The following is a 19,336-nucleotide window of genomic DNA, read 5'->3' as shown; positions in this document are numbered from 1 at the left end:
AAGGGGAGTAGAGATCTAAGAGGGGGAGGTAAGGAGAGAGATGGTGTATGGAGAGGGGAGAGACAGTAGATGGCAGTCAACCATTCAATTCACCTTAAGTCCTTATGTCTTAAAGCAGATTGTCCACAGACTTCCAGTCATCATGCTAATGCTAGTTAGCATTGTCTCGCAAAACTACCTCTAACTTCTTTAATAATGGACACAGAGACATGAAAATGGTATCCACAAGTTCATCTGACTTTGGGGAAGTAGATCCCAAAGTATCCCTTTTAAGACCTTTTGGTTTGACAAAAGAGAAATAGTTTTCTAACAAATTGTGGAAAAGGTAGACGAATTAAGAGGAATGTGAGAAATGTAAGAGAGCAAAAATATGAATAGGGAGAAGGAGACAAGGCAGCTAGCTAGGCACAGTGACATTGTTACCTACCTTTAGCCCATGCAGAGGCAGACACCTGTCTGTTAATACACTCAATCACTTAATGGCACATGTATATTTAATCACTCTTGTTTTCAGTCTCTCAACTCGGTAACACACACAAGCGTGTGTGCTTGCTCGAGAACACACGAGCAAGCACACACGCACGCAAACACACACACACATCAAATCAAATTTTATTGGTCACATACACATGGTTAGCAGATGTTATTTCGAGTGTAGCGAAATGCTTGTGCTTCTAGTTTCTACAGTGCAGCAATATCTAACATGTAATCTAACAATTCCACAACAACTACCTAATACACACAAATCTAAGTAAAGGAATGGAAAAAGAATATATAGATATAAATATATGGATGACCAATGACAAAGCGGCATAGGCAAGATGCAATAGATGGTATAAAATACAGTGTATATACATATGAGATAAGTAATGCAAGATATGTAAACATTATTAAAGTGACTAGTGATCTATTTATTAAAGTGGCCAATGATTTCAAGTCTGTATGTAGGCAACAGCCTCTCTGGGTTAGTAAAGGCTGTTTAACAGTCTGATGGCCTTGAGATAGAAGCTGTTTTTCAGTCTCTCGGTCCCAGTTTTGATGCACCTGTACTGACCCCGCCTTCTGGATGATAGCGGGGTGAACAGGTAGTGGCTTCGCTGGTTGTTATCCTTGATGATCTTTTTGGCCTTCCTGTGACATCGGATGCTGTAGTTGTCATGGAGGGCAGGTAGTTTGCCTCTGGTGATGCGTTGTGCCGACCGCACCACCCTCTGGAGAGCCCTGTGATTGTGGGCGGTGCAGTTGCCGTACCAGGCGGCGATACAGCCCGACAGGATGCTCTCAATTGTGCAGCTGTAAAAGTTTGTGAGGATTTTAGGTGACAAGCCACATTTCTTCAGCCTCCTGAGGTTGAAGAGGCGCTGTTGCGCCTTCTCCTTCACACAGTCTGTGTGGGTGGACAATTTCAGTTAGTCCGTGATGTGTACGCCGAGGAACTTAAAACTTGCCAACTTCTCCACTGCTGTCCCGTCGGTGTGGATCGGGGGGTGCTCCCTCTGCTTTTTCCTGAAGCCCACGATCATCTCCTTTGCTTTGTTGATGTTGAGTGAGAAGTTGTTTTCCTGACACCACACTCTGAGTGCCCTCACCTCCTCCCTGTAGGCTGTCTCGTTATTGTTGGTAATCAAGCCTACTACTGTTGTGTCGTCTGCTAACTTGGTGATTGAGTTGGAGGATTGCATGGCCACGCAGTCATGGGTGAACAGGGAGTACAGGAGGGGGCTGAGCACGCACCCTTGTGGGGCCCCAGTGTTGAGGATCAGCAAAGTACAGATGTTGTTTCCTACCTTCACCACCTGGGGGCGGCCCATCAAGAAGTCCAGGACCCAATTGCACAGGGCGGGGTTGAGACCAGGGCCTCAAGCTTAATGATGAGCTTGGAGGGTACTATGGTGTTGAATGCTGAGCTATAGTCAATGAACAGCATTCTTACATAGGTATTCCTCTTGTCCAGATGGGATAAGGCAGTGTGCAGTGCAATGGCGATTGCATCGTCTGTGAACTATTGGGGCACTAGGCAAATTTAAGTGGGTCTAGGGTGACAGGTAAGGTGGAGGTGATATGATCCTTGACTGGTCTCTCAAAGCACTTCATGACGACAGAAGTGAGTACTACGGGGCGATAATCATTTAGTTCAGTTACCTTTGCCTTCTTGGGTACAAAAACAATAGTGGCCATCTTAAAGCATGTGGGGACAGCAGACTGGGATAGGGAGAGATTGAATATCTCTGTCAACACACCAGCCAGCTGGTCTGTGCATGCTCTGAGGACGTGGCTAGGGATGCCGTCTTGGCCGGCAGCCTTGCGATGGTTAACACGTTTAAATGTCTTACTCACGTCGGCCACGGAGAAGCAGAGCCCACAGTCCTTGGTAGCGGGCCGTGTCGGTGGTACTGTGTTATCCTCAAAGCGGGTAAAGAAGGTGTTTAGCTTGTCTGGAAGCAAGATGTCAGTGTCCACGACGTGGCTGGTTTTCCCTTTGTAGTCCGTGATTGTCTGTAGACCCTGCTACATACGTCTCGTGTCTGAGCCGTTGAATTGCGACACCACTTTGTCTCTATACTGACATTTCGCTTGTTTGATTGCCTTGCGGAGGGAATAACTACACTGTATGTATTCGGCCATATTCCCAGTCACCTTTCCATGGTTTAGTGTGGTGGTTCGCGCTTTCAGTGTTGCGGCTACCTACATTCTATCAGCATATTGACTGTAGCACTTGCGTTGGAAAAACACGGGGTCACTGCTACTCTAACTTCCACGATGCATACAAGGCCCTCCCCTGCCCTCCTTCAGCAAATCTGACCACAACTCCATTTTGCTCCTCCCTTCCTATAGGCAGAAACTCAAACAGGATGCACCGGTGCTAAGGACTATTCAACACTGGCCTGACCAATCGGAATCCACGCTTCAAGATTGTTTTGATTATGCGGACTGGGACATGTTCCGGGTAGCCTCAGAGAATAGTATTGACATAGTCAGTGAGTGAGTTTATAAGGAAGTGCATATGAGATGTTGTACCCACTGTGACTATTAAAACCTACCGCATCCTGTTTGAGTTTCTGCCTATAGGAAGGGAGGAGCAAAATGGAGTTGTGGTCAGATTTGCTGACCACAACTCGCCATCTATCCATGGTTTCTGGTTAGGGTAGGTTTTAATAGATTTGCTGAAGGAGGGCAGGGGAGGGCCTTGTATGCATCGTGGAAGTTAGAGTAGCAGTGATCCCGTGTTTTTCCAACGCAAGTGCTACAGTCAATATGCTGATAGAATGTAGGTAGCCTTGTTCTTAAATTTGCTTTGTTAAAATCCCCAGCTACAATAAATGCAGCCTCAGGATATATGGTGTACAGTTTGGGGGATATACACGGCTGTGACAATAACCAAGGAGAATTTCCTTGGGAGATAATACGGTCGGCATTTGATTGTGAGGAGTTCTAGGTCAGGTGAACAAAAGGACTTGAGTTCATGTATGTTGTTACAATTACACCATGAGTTGTTAATCATGAAACATACACCTCCGCCCTCACGTGAGTGTGTCAGTGAGGGTTGTCCTTAGTGTGGGGCAGTGGTGAAAAAGTACCCAATTGTCATACTTGACTAAAAGTAAACATACTGTAATAGACAATGGCTCAAGTAAAAGTGAAAGTCACCCAGTAAAATACTACTTGAGTAAAAGTCTAAAAGTATTGGGTTTTAAATATACTTAAGTATCAAAAGTAAATGTAATTGCTAAAATATAGTTAAGTATCAACTGTAAAAGTATAAATAATTTCAAATTCCTTATATTTACCAAACCAGACAGCACAATTTTTTTTTTTTTTTTTTGTATTTAAGGAAAACCAGGGGCACGCTCCAACACTGACAATTTACAAACAAAACATTTGTGTTTAGTGAGTCAGCCAGACTAGGAATGTTCTCTTGATAAGTGTGTGAATTGGACAATTTTCCTGTCCTGCTAAACATTCAAAATGTAACCAGTACTTTTGGGTGACAGGGAAAATGTATGGATTAAAATGTACATTATTTTCTTTAGGAATGTAGTGAAGTAAAAGTACAAGTTGTCAAAAAATATAAATAGTAAAGTACAGGTACCTCAAAAAGTACTTTAAAGTACTTTACACCACTGGTGTCGGGGTGTGGTTCGGTACTGTACCATGCAGGGCTGGAGTCTGAATCAGTGTTATCTAAACCTCATTACATGAAGCATGATACACGACAGATGGTTGAAGGAATTCATTAAATATACAACCTCCCTACTACTCTCTTGTCTCTCGCTCTCAAAGGCATGCAGCACATACACACACACACACACCACTCGGTAAGGATTCAATATTTAAATGTTTCATTTTTCTGTCATCAAAAGGAAGCCTATAGATTGTGATTGCCATGATCTTGACAAGACATCACCTTTAGAGGTTGCTGTGACTACATTATTCAATGGGCTCTGACCACAGTCCTACTCTCATACATATGGTATGGATTCCATTTTGTATTTGTCTATGCTCAGCTAGAATAAAGAAGTAGTTATGATTACATCATAAAACAGACCAGGAAGTAGGCATCAGTTCCAGGCATTTGACACACTGCTATTCATTTGGTTCCCAATGCAGATCATCTTAACGAATCTTTAGGTCTTAATCCTTCTTAATCTCATTCCAGATGTTTAGGACAGTGTTGTCATTGAGAGTGTGGCATCTATGTATCAAACGTTTCACATTGTTCTTGTAAAATACAGAAGGTTGAAACAAGATTTGGCTGCATTTTGTTTCACCTTTTCTCTCAAGTGCGCTAGTTGCAGTATCTTTTTGTTTGGACGTGACCTCATGATGTTTCCATGAAAGCATAACAAGTCCAACATGCAAACCACAGAGTGAGTTAACAATTTAGTAGCAACTTCAGCTTTTGAACGCTTCCTCAAAATCTAATATGTACTAAATTGTAATTATAATCTAATAGTTGATTCTGTAGCTGCCATGAGATGTATTTTGTAAATAATGAATTGCAGTGAAAGAATGAATAAAGGCCTTTACATAACATCTGTCCATTCTCTCGTACCCTTTCTCTCTCTCTCTCTCTCTCTCTCTCTCTCTCTCTCTCTCTCTCACCCTTGCTCTCCCTTCCCCTCTCCGTCAGATGATCACCACTCCTCCTCACTCCCCTCGTCTCCCAGGCTCCCCGTCATATCTGGGAGGCCGCTGCGTCCCATGTCCGGCCCCCCCACCCTCCTCCCCTTGCCCCTCCTCTCCCTCCTCTGGAGGGGTGACACTACGTCGGATCCCCTCCTACTGTCTCACACACAATCTGGACCACCTCCGCAGGCACAGCTGGCAGCCTGGTGCCATGATGTATGGCTGCCCCCCGCAGTACCAGCAACGCAGGTAGGGGGCACACTAACGACCAATACTTACAAGTCCGGTGGTCAACAACCTGCTTTAGGTACAAGACTACAAGTTGCTCGTAGAGACAGATCTAGGATCAGCTTAACTTCCCCAAATCCTAACCTTTATCATTAGGGCGGTGAAACCCAAAACTGACCTCACATCAGTGTCGAGGGTAGAGGCTGATGGTGAAGGGCGACATCTTACGAGTTCCAACCCAACTTTGCTCAATAGTGACTTTTATCGCAAACTTACACACACACACACACACACACACACACACACACACACACACACACACACACACACACACACACACACACTTTTACACACAATTTGCTGCTGCTACTCTCTTTATTTTACTCTTATTATTATTTAACCTGATAACTAGTCACTTTACCCTGCCTTCATGTACATATTTACCTCAGAATAACTCGTACCTTTAAACTGCATTGTTGCTTAAGGGCTCATAAGCAAGCATTTCACAGTAAAGTCTACACCAGTTGTATTCGGCGCATGTGACAAACAAAATTTGATTTAGATTTGAGAGTGAGATAGTGATTTGAGTTAAATTCACACCTTGCAACTCAACCATGTTCCTGGAGGGCTGCGAGAATTTAGGAGTGCTGTGTAGGATTATGCTAGCTATGTTCTAATATTTATTTTAGGGAATGGCTGATCTAAGACCAGTGCTACCAGTATATAACTTACCACACATATAGTCAATGCTGTTGTTATCTCTGGCATTCCTGCTCTAACTGCTGGTGTTCTTATCAGTGCTGTTTTAGCTGGCACTCTCCTACTCTTTCATTTGCTAATCTCTTCTGCTCGTAAATTCACTGGGCATGGCAATGTTCTTTCCCCTCTCTCTGTCTTTGTCTGTCCTTTTCTTTTTCCCACCCATTTATCCAAGATGTTGGCAACAATTTAGAATCCTTTTATTTTTGGAATAATAACAACAACACTTCTACTTCCAGCTTATACTATCAGGAATCAATGTAAGACCCAGATGCAGACACGTCAAATTGACAATGGTTTAATATTCCAACAGGGGCAGCAGGCAGGGGTCAGTAAAGGTGGGGCAATGGTACCAGACGGCAGGCAGGCTCATGGTAGGCAGAGGTCAACAATCCAGAGGTGGTGCAAAGGTACAGATTGGCAGGCAGGCTCAGGGTCAGGGGCTGGTTGACTTGACAAACAAGATGAACTGGCAACGGACAAACAGAGAACACAGGTATAAATACACAGGGGATAATGGGGAAGAGGGGGGCGACACCTGGAGGGGGGTGAAGACAATCACAAGGACAGGTGAAACAGATCAGGGTGTGACAGTACCCCTCCCCTCTAGGGGCGCCACTTGGCGTCCTACCTGGGCGCATACCTGGTTGACCGGGGGTGTCGGCGTTGAAACCCCGCGATGAGGATTGGGTCCAGGATGTCCCTGGCGGGGACCCAGCACCTCTCCTCCGGGCCATAACCCTCCCAGTCAACCAGGTACTGGAACCCCCTGCCCCGAGGTTGAACCTTCAGGAGATGCCTCACCGTGTAAGCCGATTGGCCGCCGATGAGACGGGGAAGAGGGGTGGGCCTGGAAACAGGAGACAAAGGGCTGTGAGACATAGTTTGACTCTGGACACATGAAAGGTGGGATGTATACGAAGGGTACGGGGCAACAGAAGATGAACAGGGGCTAATAATCTTGGAGATGGGCCGATAAACCAGGGGGAGAATTTGCGGGATTCCACCCAGAGGGGCAGATCCCGGGTGGATAGCCATACCTTCTGCTCAAGACACTACCGGCGAACCGCTTGTCGTCGATACCTGTAGGTGGCCTTGAGGAGGGCTGTCTGGGCTCTCCTCCAGGTACGACGACAGCGGCGGACAAACATCTGGAAGAGCGGGGGCTGATACCCCAGGGAACACTCAAACGGAGATAGGCCCGTGGCAGAGCAGGGAAGGGTGTTGCAGGCGTACTCGACCCATACCTGCTGCTGACTCCAGGAGGTGGAGTTGGCGGAGACCAGACAGCGCAGAGTAGTCTCAAGATCCTGGTTGGCTCGCTCCGACTGGCCATTGGACTGGGGGTGGAACCCAGAGGACAGACTGGCCGACGACCACCCAATGAGGGCGCAAAACGCCTTCCAGAACCGGGACGAGAACTGAGGCCCCCGGTCGGAGACCATGTCCACGGGCAGTCCATGGATCCGGAAGACGTGCTGCACCATGAGCTGGGCCGTCTCCTTGGCCGAGGGTAGTTTGGGGAGAGGAATGAAGTGAGCGGCCTTGGAAAACCGGTCGACCACAGTCAGGATGGCAGTGTTGCCCTCAGACGGGGGGAGACCCGTGACGAAGTCCAGAGATATGTGGGACCAGGGATGGTGAGCGACAGGAAGTGGTTGCAGAAGACCAGCCGGAGCTTGCAGAGGAGTCTTATTCTGAGCACAGACCGTGCAGGCGGAGACAAACGCGCCGACATCCAGAACCATCGTAGGCCACCAAAAGCACTGTCGCACGAAGGCCAGGGTCCGATAGGAGCCCGGGTGGCAGGCAAGCCTGGAGGAATGAGCCCACTCCAGGACCGCAGAGCGGACAGCGTCAGGCACAAACATCTGATTATCAGGGCCCGCCCAGGGTTCGGCTGGGACCGCTGCGCCTCCTGGACATGTTTCCCTATACCCCAGCTGAGTGCCGTCAGCTGAGGTATATGGGAAGGATGGTCTCGGGCTCCGGGGTGGTACCCGTGGGGCTATAGTGGCGGGACAGTGCATCCGGCCTGACATTCTTGGATCCTGGCCGGTAAAAGAAGGAGAAGTTGAAACGTGTGAACAGCAGGGCCCATCTGGCTTGCCTGGAATTGAGGTGCTTGGCGGTGTGGAGATACTCCAGGTTCTTGTGGTCGGTCCACATGATGAATGTGTGTTCCGCCCCCTCCAGTCAGTGCCTCCATTCCTCCAACACCATCTTCACTGCGAGAAGCTCACGATTCGCCACATCGTAGTTCTTTTCCGTGGTGTTGAGGCGGTGGGAGAAGAAGGCTCAGGGATGTAGCTTGAGGTCCAGAGCAGAACGCTGGGACAGGACTTCCCCCACTCCGACATCAGAAGCATTGGCCTCCACCACGAACTGACGGGAAGGGTCCGGATGAACCAAGATGAAGCGATGTTTGAGGTCCCAGAACGCCTGGTCAGCAGCTGGAGACCACGCGAACAGAACCTTCTGCGGGGTGAGTTTATTTATTTTATATTTATTTCACCTTTTATTTAACTTCTATGGGCTAGGTGGGACACTAGCCCATATTTCACTGCGGGACACAGCCAGTGAAATATCAGGGCGGCAAATTCAAAAACAACAAAATGTCATAATTCAACTTTCTCAAACTTACAACTATTTTACACCTTTTTAAAGATACACTTCTCCTTGATGTAACCACATTGTCCCATTTCAAAAAGGCTTTACAGCGAAAACAAAACATTAGATTATGTTAGGAGAGTACATAGACAAAAATAATCACACAGCCATTTTCCATGCAAGGACAGTGTCAATAAAACCCAAAACACAGCTAAATGAAGCACTAACCTTTGACAATCTTCATCAGATGACACTCCTAGGACATTATGTTACACAATACATGTATGTTTTGTTCAATAAAGTTCATATTTATATCCAAAAACAGCATTTTACATTGGCGCATGATGTTCAGAAAATGTATTCCCACCAAAACGTCCGTGGAATGTGCACATCAATTTACAAAAACACTCATCATAAACATTGACAAAATATATAACAATTATTTAAAGAATTATTAATAGACTACCCCTGGATGCAACCACTGTGTCAGATTTTAAAATAGCTTTACGGAGAAAGCACATTTTTCAATATTCTGAGTACATAGCTCAGCCATCACGGTGAGCTATTCAGACACCCGCCAAGTTCGGGCAACCGAAACTCAGAATTAGTATTAGAAATATTCTCTTACCTTTGCTGATCTTCGTCAGAATGCACTCCCAGGACTGCTACTTCCACAAGAAATGTTGATTTTGTTCGAAATAATCCATATTTATGAACAAATACCTCAGTTTTGTTCGTGCGTACAGATCACTTATCCAAAGGCATAACGCGCAAGCGCGGAACGAGAGACGAAAAGTCAAAATGTTCCATTACCGTACTTAGAAGCATTTCAAACGCTGTTTAAAATCAATCTTTATGGTATTTTTTATGTAAAATTGCGATAATATTCCAACCGGACAATAGCGTATTCATTCAAGAAGAAAAAGAAGGAACGGCGTGCTCGTGTGACCGCGCCTATCCAATCCCTTTGTTGCCAGGCCGATCACTCAGTAACTGAGCTCCTATACTCTGCCCAGTGACAGGAGAAGGCTCAAACCACTTTCTGAAGGCTTTAGACAGCCAATGGAAGTCTTAGGAAGTGCAACGTCCCCCACAGACACTGTAGCTTCGATAGAGAATCAAAAGAAGAACTTCAATTCTCAGACTTTCCACTTCCTGCTTAGATTTTTCTCAGGTTTTTGCCTGCCATATGAGTTCTGTTATACTCATTGACACCATTCAAACAGTTTTAGAAACTTCAGAGTGTTTTCTATCCAAATCTACTAATAATATGCATATTCTAGTTTCTGGGCCAGAGTTGTAACCTGTTTTAAATTGGGTACGTTTTTCATCCGGCCGTGAAAATACTGCCCCCTAGCCCAGACAGGTTAACCAGCTAGGCCAGTTGCGAACAAGTTCTCATTTACAACTGCAACCTGGCCAAGATAAAGTATAGCAGTGTGACAAGAACTACAACAGAGTTACACATAAACAAATGTACAGTCAATAACACAAAAGAAAAATAGAAAGATCTATGTACAGTGTGTGCAAATCTAGAAGAGTAGGGAGGTAAGCAATAAAAAGGCTATAGAGGGGACTTGAATCTGAGGGGACTTGATGAGCAGGAACTGGATAGCCTCGCTGTGGTTCCCTGACACACGTAGGTTGATGGGAGTGGTGTTGTGGGTGACGCCCGTCCAGCGCTCTAACGTCCATGGGAATGGAGAGGGGCTGAGTGGGGATGTTCAGCTCGGACACCAGGGTTGCGTCCAAAAAGCTCTCGTCAGATCCAGAGTCAATGAGAACCCGGAGAGATTTGGACTGGTCTCCCCACAGCAGAATGGCATGAAAAGGGGTGCGAGCTAGGGAAGCAGGAACGTTCTCCATATGGCCCACCAGAGTACCCGCTCCTACCGGTGAGCCTGTTTTTTTTTAAGGATGAGAAACAGCATCCACACAACACCAACACCACTCATACAGGTGAAAGCAGCTCACAATACGGTAATTACAAAATGTTTCCACTTTCCAAACATACTATCGAACCACCCAGTCAGTGAGGTATCCATCCCAGAGGTCTCTGCTAACTCATGAGCTAATGTGGTTAAACCGGCCAGGGCCTTGGTCACTGATCCGTCTGGAGCTGTGTTATTAGGAATAAATGTACAACAATGAACCCCTATCATTCTACATACCCTGTCCTTTTCTGCCAATACCATATTGAGAGCCAGCCTATTTTGCCAGGTCATGAGGGAGGTGGCGGATAATTGGTCAGAGAACCCCTTTACTGCATCCCCGGTTTCATTCATGAATCTCTGTTGATTATAATAGATGTCATTAATCCAATCCACATTTGTATTTATTGTCAACTACCAAAAGAACGTAGTGGTAAAGTCTTCACCTATTTGATTCATAGCTTTGTATTAATCTGAAACTTCCCTGGGGATGCCAATAGCATCCATCTAGACAAATCTACTCCCATCCTGGTCAAAACTCCTCCTATGCCTACTTTAGCCTCCTATAACTGGCCTCTGATGACTAACTCGAACTGGTTGGACCAATAACAGTGGGGCGCAAGTTCCTAACCACCCTTTGTCTGTCGTATGCGTCCTTTGCTGGTACAAGCCCACCATACATCAGTTATAGGTGCTGTGAGGTTAAGAATTTTGTCCTGTACTTCCAAACCTAAGTCAGTCACATTAACTATTGCATTACAGCCATTAAAATCACCTAAGTTCTCGGTGCCATTCTTGTATCTATAACACTGGTACTCATCAGGAGTTAAAGTGAACCGAGGTGGGTTGGCCGAGTACTTCAATCTGGCCAACCCAATCCCTGTAAAGTTATCTGCTTCCCCAGGAAATTGTTTAATGTTTACCTTAAACCCTACATCTTGACCTTCTTAACCTCTATGGGACCGGCGGGACGAATTCGTCCCACCTACGTAACAGCCACTGCCATCCTGTGGCGCGATTTTCAAAATCTTCAAAATCATATTACTTCAATTTCTCAAACATATGACTATTTTACAGCCATTTAAAGATAAGACTCTCGTTAATCTAACCACACTGTCCGATTTCAAAAAGGCTTTACAACGAAAGCAAAACATTAGATTATGTCAGCAGAGTACCAAGCCAGAAATAATCAGACACCCATTTTTCAAGCCAGCATATAATGTCACCAAAACCCAGAAGACAGCTAAATGCAGCACTCACCTTTGATGATCTTCATCAGATGACAACCCTAGGACATTATGTTATACAATACATGCATGTTTTGTTCAATCAAGTTCATATTTATATCAAAAACCAGCTTTTTACATTAGCATGTGACGTTCAGAACTAGCATACCCCCCGCAAACTTACGGGGAATTCGCTAACATTTTACTAAATTACTCACGATAAACGTTCACAAAAAGCATAACAATTATTTTAAGAATTATAGATACAGACCTCCTCTATGCACTCGATATGTCCGATTTTAAAATAGCTTTTGGTGAAAGCACATTTTGCAATATTCTAAGTACATAGCCCAAGCATCACGGGCTCGCTATTTAGACACCCGGCAAGTTTAGCACTCACCATAATCATATTTACTATTATAAAAATGTCATTACCTTTTGTTGTCTTCGTCAGAATGCACACCCAGGACGTCTACTTCAATAACAAATGTTGGTTTGGTCCAAAATAATCCATCGTTATATCCGAATAGCGGCGTTTTGTTCGAATGCGTTCCAGACACTATCCGAAATAGTAAAGAAGTGTCGCGCGCTTGGCGCAATTCCTGACAATAAAATTCAAAGTATTCCATTGCCGTACGTTGAAGCATGTCAACCGCTGTTTAAAATCAATTTTTACGTCATTTTTCTCGTAGAAAAGCGATAAAATTCCGACAGGGAATCTCCTTTTCGGCAAACAGAGGAAAAAATCCCAAAGGCGGGGGCGGTCGGGGTCACGCGCATAAGCTAGTGTCTCTTGATGGGCCACTTGAGAAAGGCGATAATGTGTTTCAGCCTGGGGCTGGAATGACGACATTCTCTTTTTCCCGGGCTCTGAGAGCCTATGGACGACGTGGGAAGTGTCACGTTAGAGCAGAGATCCTTAGTAAATGATAGAGATGGCAAAGAAGTTCCAGAAATGGTCAGACAGGCCACTTCCTGTAAAGGAATCTCTCAGGTTTTGACCTGCCATTTGAGTTCTGTTATACTCACAGACACCATTCAAACAGTTTTAGAAAATTTAGGGTGTTTTCTATCCATATGTAATAAGTATATGCATATTCTAGTTACTGAGTAGGAGTGGTAACCAGATTAAATCGGGTATGTTTTTTATCCAGCCGTGTCAATGCTGCCCCCTAGCCCTAACAGGTTAAGACTCCTATTCTGTAAGTCACTCATCCTTGATGGTCAGTGTATTATATAGTTTATCTTTTACTTCTTATCAATGACAACAGCGTCGTATAATTAGTACTGGAAGGTGGTGGATCTGAATGTATCAGAAAGATTACCAAGACTATGATGCAGCTCAGAGTCCCTAATATTCCCAAAAACTGCCAACCCTCTCCTGCCCTTAGTCGGTCTGCTAGGTACCACCCCATACTCACACTTCTAGGAGCACACACAGTGATGAACGGTCAGGATAGGGGATCTTCGTTAAGGAGGTAACCCCCGGACCCTGTTTGGTACTCGGTTCTTCTCCTAACTCTGTGTGTGATCAGCAGTGCTTGTATGTGTACATACCTTTTTGCAGTGGGTAACATGGACCCAAGTGACTCTCTCAGCTATTCTAATGGCAAAGGCAGTGGTTTAACAGAACCTGGTATGGGCCTTCCAAACGGGGCTGCTTCCAGTCTTTTCTCCTCGGGGACTGGATCCTCACCCAGTCTCCTGGTTGGATTGAGTGAATCACCTTCTCCTGTTATTCACCTGTTGGACACAAAATCTTGGACATACGGGTTTGGTTAACCTCTATGGGCTAGGTGGGACGCTAGCGTGCCACCCGTGGTGCACTCCATCAACAGCAGGTGCATTTCAAGAGCGGCAAATTTGAATCCAAATAAATGTCAAAATTCAAATTTTTCAAACATACAACTATTTTACACCCTTTGAAAGATAAACATCTCCTTAATCTAACCACGTTTTACGATTTCAAAAAGGTTTTACGGCGAAAGCATAAATTTAGAGTATGTTAGGACAGTACATTTACAAGAGTTGTGTGTAATGTTTTGTCAAGTCAAAGACAGGGTCACCAAAACCATAAAACCAGCTAAAATGATGCACTAACCTTTTACAATCTCCATCAGATGACACTCCTAGGACATTATGTTAGACAATGCATGCATTTTTAGTTCTATCAAGTTCATATTTATATCCAAAAACAGCGTTTTACTATGGCATTGATGTTGAGGAAATCGTTTCCCTCCAATAACCGGCAGTCAAGTCAGCGTCACAAATTAAATAATTAAAATTAGAAAACATTGGTAAAATATTATATTGTCATTTAAAGAATTATAGATTTACATCTCTTGAACGCAATCAACTTGCCAGATTTAAAAATAACCTTACTGGGAAATCACACTTTGCAATAATCTGAGCACTGCGCCCAGAAAAATACGCGTTGCGATACAGACTAGACGTCATGTTGGGGAGATCTAAAATCGAAAATACTATGTAAATAATCCATTACCTTTGATTCTCTTCATCAGATGTCACTTCCAGGTATCACAGGTCCATAACGAATGTAGTTTTGTTCAAAAAAGCTCATCATTTATGTCCAAAAATCTCCGTCTTGTTAGCACATGATCTAAGCCAGCCGGACTTCTCGTCATGAACGAGGGGAAAAAATATATTTACGTTCGTTCAAACATGTCAAACGTTGTATAGCATAAATCATTAGGGCCTTTTTTAACCAGAACATGAATAATATTCAAGGTGGACGAATGCATACTCTTTTATAACGTATTGGAACGAGGGTACCCAACATGAACTCGCGCGCCAGGTGTCTAATGGGACATCATCGTTCCATGGCTCTTGTTCGGTCAGATCTCCCTCCAGAAGACTCAAAACACTTTGTAAAGGCTGGTGACATCTAGTGGAAGCAATAGGAAGTGCCAAAATATTCCTCAGCCCCTGTGTTTTTCAATGGGATAGGTTTAAAGGTAATACAACACATCAGGTTTCCACTTCCTGTCAGAAAATGTCTCAGGGTTTTGCCTGCCAAATGAGTTCTGTTATACTCACAGACACCATTCAAACAGTTTTAGAAACTTTAGAGTGTTTTCTATCCATATATAATAAGTGTATGCATATTCTAGTTACTGGGTAGGATTAGTAACCAGATTAAATCGGGTACATTTTTTTATCCAGACGTGCAAATGCTGCCCCCTAGCCCTAACAGGTTAACAAACAGTCTTCTCATGTGTTCTGCTAGTACATCTTCAACTTCTATGTCTACCTGTTCTGGTCTTCCTAACTCTGGCATTCTATATGGTTTACCTTATTTAAAGAAATAGATCCTAGTAAACCAACTCTAGGGATAATATCTGGACCTAATATTTTAGCTACCATAATCGTGTCCGCCAAGTAAGTTGGGAATGCTTATTATACATTTTTTTTAAGTAGTTCGTTATCCCATAGGCCACAAAGTCTTTCCTAACCTGCAGTGTTTCCTAACCTGCTCTAACACCTGCTCTACCATCCTTCCTTCCTGTTGACACATGGCTCTGCCCATGTGTCAATATTGCCACATATACAAACAGGGACTAAGGTAGGCTGATACTATCTGTTCCTTTATTATGAGCCTCACACTTACAAATAGCTAACTTTTCTGGCAAAAGTACAGCATCTAATAGATTCAAAATCAACTGAGCATGTGTAATATGTATACGTCTAATGCAAGTTTAGATCCTACCCCCAAAATCCATGAATAAAGACTACTGACCTTATTCTTGCAGCTGAGAATTCAATGTAGGTTGGAACGCATCACCGTTTCTGTCACATACCAATACGCCACCGGACTGTAAAGAACCCTCAGTCTGGGGCCAGGTCTTTAATCTACGGATTTCTCATCCGCCCGTGCACGGTTTCGGTGTCTCCATGGAACGACAGAAAAAGATATTGAGGTCCGGCCTCGAAGGACCAAGCTGTCACGAGAATTTTCAATCCCAATGATAATAACTAACAATCAATTAAGCTTTGACCAATCCCTGAGGTTTGTAAGACCCTGGGTTTAATAATAATTAGGCAAAGACTCAGTTTATGCAAAAGGTCCGTACAGTTTATTCAGAGAACGTTCTGAAATAAAAAATGCAAACACAGTCTTTATAACACACACACAAACAAGTTCAAATCTTAAGCTACACCTTGCTCAGACAGTCGGTGTTTTTCCACTATACAGATACATTGTTTCTTTAATCTGCAACATGTTTCATACTCTTCTGCAAGCCTAACAGTTTCTCCACTCCACGGGTGGAGACAGAATGTCCTGTAAGGAACACAGTAGTACAACTTGTCTGTCGATAGCTCCTCTTATCATTTGTTTCACACTTGCACCCTGCTTACATACTAAAAAGGAGCAAAAGGTCCTTGTTCTAATTCTGACTAAAACTAGACACATCATCAGATTATAGTTTTATGATTCAAATACATTTCATACAATTATATGGTTTCAGGGTAGAATTCTATAGTCATTACTTTAAACATATAAATTCCATTATCAGTTAGCTAATCCAAATGTATCATTTTTAAAAGGCTAATTGATCATTAGAAAACCCTTTTGCAATTAGCTGAAAACGGTTGTCCTGATTTAAAGAAGCAATAAAACTGGCCTTCTTTAGACTAGTTGAGTATCTAGAGCATCAGCATTTGTGGGTTCGATTACCAGCTGAAAATGGCCAGAAACAAAGACATTTCTTTTGAAACTCGTCAGTCTATTCTTGTTCTGAGAAGTGAAGGCTGTTCCATGCGAGAAATTGCCAAGAAACTGAAGATCTCGTACAACGCTGTGTACTACTCTCTTCACAGAACAGTGTAAACTGGCTCTAACCAGAATAGAAAGAGGAGTGAGAGGCCCCGGTGCACCACTGAGCAAGAGGACAAGTACAGTTGAAGTCAGAAGTTTACATACACTTAAGGTTGGAGTCATTAAAACCCGTTTTTCAACCACTCCACAAATTTCTTGTTAACAAACTATAGTTTTGGCAAGTCGGTTAGGACATCTAATTTGTGCATGACACAAGTAATTTTTCCAACAATTGTTTACAGACATACTATTTCACTTATCATTCACTGTATCACAATTCCAGTGGGTCAGAAGTTTACATACACTAAGTTGAATGTGCCTTTAAACAGCTTGGAAAATTCCAGAAAATAATGTAATGGCTTTAGAAGCTTCTGATGGGCTAATTGACATCATTTCAGTCAATTGTAGGTGTACCTGTGGATGTATTTCAAGGCCTACCTTCAAACTCAGTGCCTCTTTGCTTGACATCATGGGAAAATCAAATGAAATCAGCCAAGACTTCAGAAAAAAAAATGGTATACCTCCAGAAGTCTGGTTCATCCTTGGGAGCCATTTCCAAACGCCTGAAGGTACCACGTTCATCTGTACAAACAATAGTACGCAAGTATAAACACCATGGGACCACACAGCCGTCATACCGCTCAGGAAGGAGACGCATTCTGTGTCCTAGAGATTAACGCACTTTGGTGCGAAAAGTGCAAATCAATCCCAGAACAACAGCAAAGGACCTTGTGAATATGCTGGAGAAAACAGGTACAAAAGTATCAATATCCACAGTAAAACGAGTCCTATATCGACATAACCTGAATGGCCGCTCAGCAAGGAAGAAGCAACTGCTCCAAAACTGTCATAGAAAAGCCAGACTATGGTTTGCAACTCCACATGGGGACAAATATCGTACTTTTTGGAGAAATGTCCTCTGGTTTGATGAAACAAAAATAGAACTGTTTGGCCATACTGACCATTATGTTTGGAGGAAAAAGGGGGAGGCTTGCAAGCCGAAGAACACCATCCCAACTGTGAAGCACGGGGGTGGCAGCCTCATTTTGTAGGGGTGCTTTGTTGCTGGAGGGACTGGTGCACTTCACAAAATAGATGGCATCATGAGGAAAGACAATTATGTGGATATATTGAAGCAACATCTCAAGACATCAGTCAGGAAGTTGAAGGTTAGTCGTAAATGGGTCTTCCAAATGGACAACAAAGTCAAGGTATTGGAGTGGCCATCACAAAGCCCTGACCCCAATCCCATAGAAAATTTGTCGGCAGAACTGAAATAGCATGTGCGAGCAAAGAGGCCTACAAACCTGACTCAGTTACACCAGCTCAGTCAGGAGGAATGTGCCAAAATTCACCCAACTTATGGTGGGAAGCTTGTGGAAGGCTACCTGAAACGTTTGACCCAAGTTAAACAATTTAAAGGCAATGCTACCAAATACTAATTGAGTGTATGTAAACTTCTGACCCTCTGGGAATGTGATGAAAGAAATAAAAGCTGAAATAAATCACTCTACTATTATTCTGACATTTCACATTCTTAAAATAAAGTGGTGATCCTAACTAACCTAAGAAAGGGGAATTTTTACTAGGATTAAATGTCAGAAATTGTGAAAAACTGAGTTTAAATGTATATGTAAACTACCGACTTCAACTGTACATTAGAGTGTTTAGTTTGAGAAGCAGACGCCTCAAGTCCTCAACTGGCAGCTTCATTAAATAGTACCCGCAAAACACCAGTCTCAACGTCAACAGTGAAGCAGCAACTCTGGGATGCTGGCCTTCTAGGCAGAGTTGCAAAGAAAAAGCCATATCTCAGCCTGGCCAATAAAAATAAATGATTAAGATGGGCAAAAGAACACAGACACTGGGCAGAGGAACTCCCGGAGTCGCCTCTTCACTGTTGACGTTGAGACTGGTGTTTTGCGGGTACTATTTAATGAAGCTGCCAGTTGAGGACTTGTGAGGCATCTGTTTCTCAAACTAGACACTCTAATGTACTTGTCCTCTTGCTCAGTTGAGCACCGGGGCCTGTCGCTCTTCTTTCTATTCTGGTTAGAGCCAGTTTACACTGTTGTGTGAAGGGAGTAGTACACAGCGTTGTACGAGATCTTCAGTTTCGTGGCAATTTCTCGCATGGAATAGCCTTAATATCCAACAGAACAAGAATAGACTGACGAGTTTCAGAAGGTCTTTGAAGACCCAGATGCAGACACGTCAAATTGACAATGGTTTAATATTCCAACAGGGGCAGGCAAAAGACACATCAAGGCAGGCAGGGGTCAGTAAACCAGAGGTGGGGCAACGGTACCGGACGGCAGGCATGCTTAGGGTCAGGGTAGGCAGAGGTCAACAATCCAGAGGTGGGGCAAAGGTACAGGTCGGCAGGCAGGGTCAGGGGCAGGCAGAGTGGTCAGGCAGGCGGGCTCAGAGTCAGGACAGGCAAAGGTCAAAACCAGGAGGGCGCGAACAAGAGAGACTGGGAAAAGCAGGAGCTGAGAACAAAAACGCTGGTTTACTTGACAAATAAGATGAACTGGCAACGGACAAACAGAGACCACAGGTATGAATACACAGGGGATAATGGGGAAGATGGGCGACACCTGGAGGGGGGTGGAGAC

General features: G+C 44.0%; 1 protein-coding gene across 2 annotated transcripts in view; it reads left to right on the top strand.

The window, feature by feature from the left end:
* Positions 1-4,100: 4,100 nt before the first annotated feature.
* Positions 4,101-19,336, top strand: part of LOC106605464 (rho guanine nucleotide exchange factor 2) — a 64,893-nt gene continuing 49,657 nt past the window's right edge. The window contains exons 1-2 of one of the 2 annotated variants that reach the window (XM_045718484.1): positions 4,101-4,868; positions 5,132-5,376. In XM_045718484.1, the coding sequence (XP_045574440.1) occupies positions 5,132-5,376 (245 nt within the window). In that variant the 5' untranslated portion in view covers positions 4,101-4,868. Of the gene's footprint in view, positions 4,869-5,116; positions 5,377-19,336 lie in introns of those variants that run through there. The other variant, XM_014201154.2, reaches the window with a different exon arrangement.

Source organism: Salmo salar, chromosome ssa05 (assembly GCF_905237065.1).
Source record: "Salmo salar chromosome ssa05, Ssal_v3.1, whole genome shotgun sequence".
Taxonomy (NCBI): domain Eukaryota; kingdom Metazoa; phylum Chordata; class Actinopteri; order Salmoniformes; family Salmonidae; genus Salmo; species Salmo salar.
The sequence above is the reverse complement of the archived record's forward strand: the minus strand, read 5'-3'. Positions and strand labels throughout refer to the sequence as shown.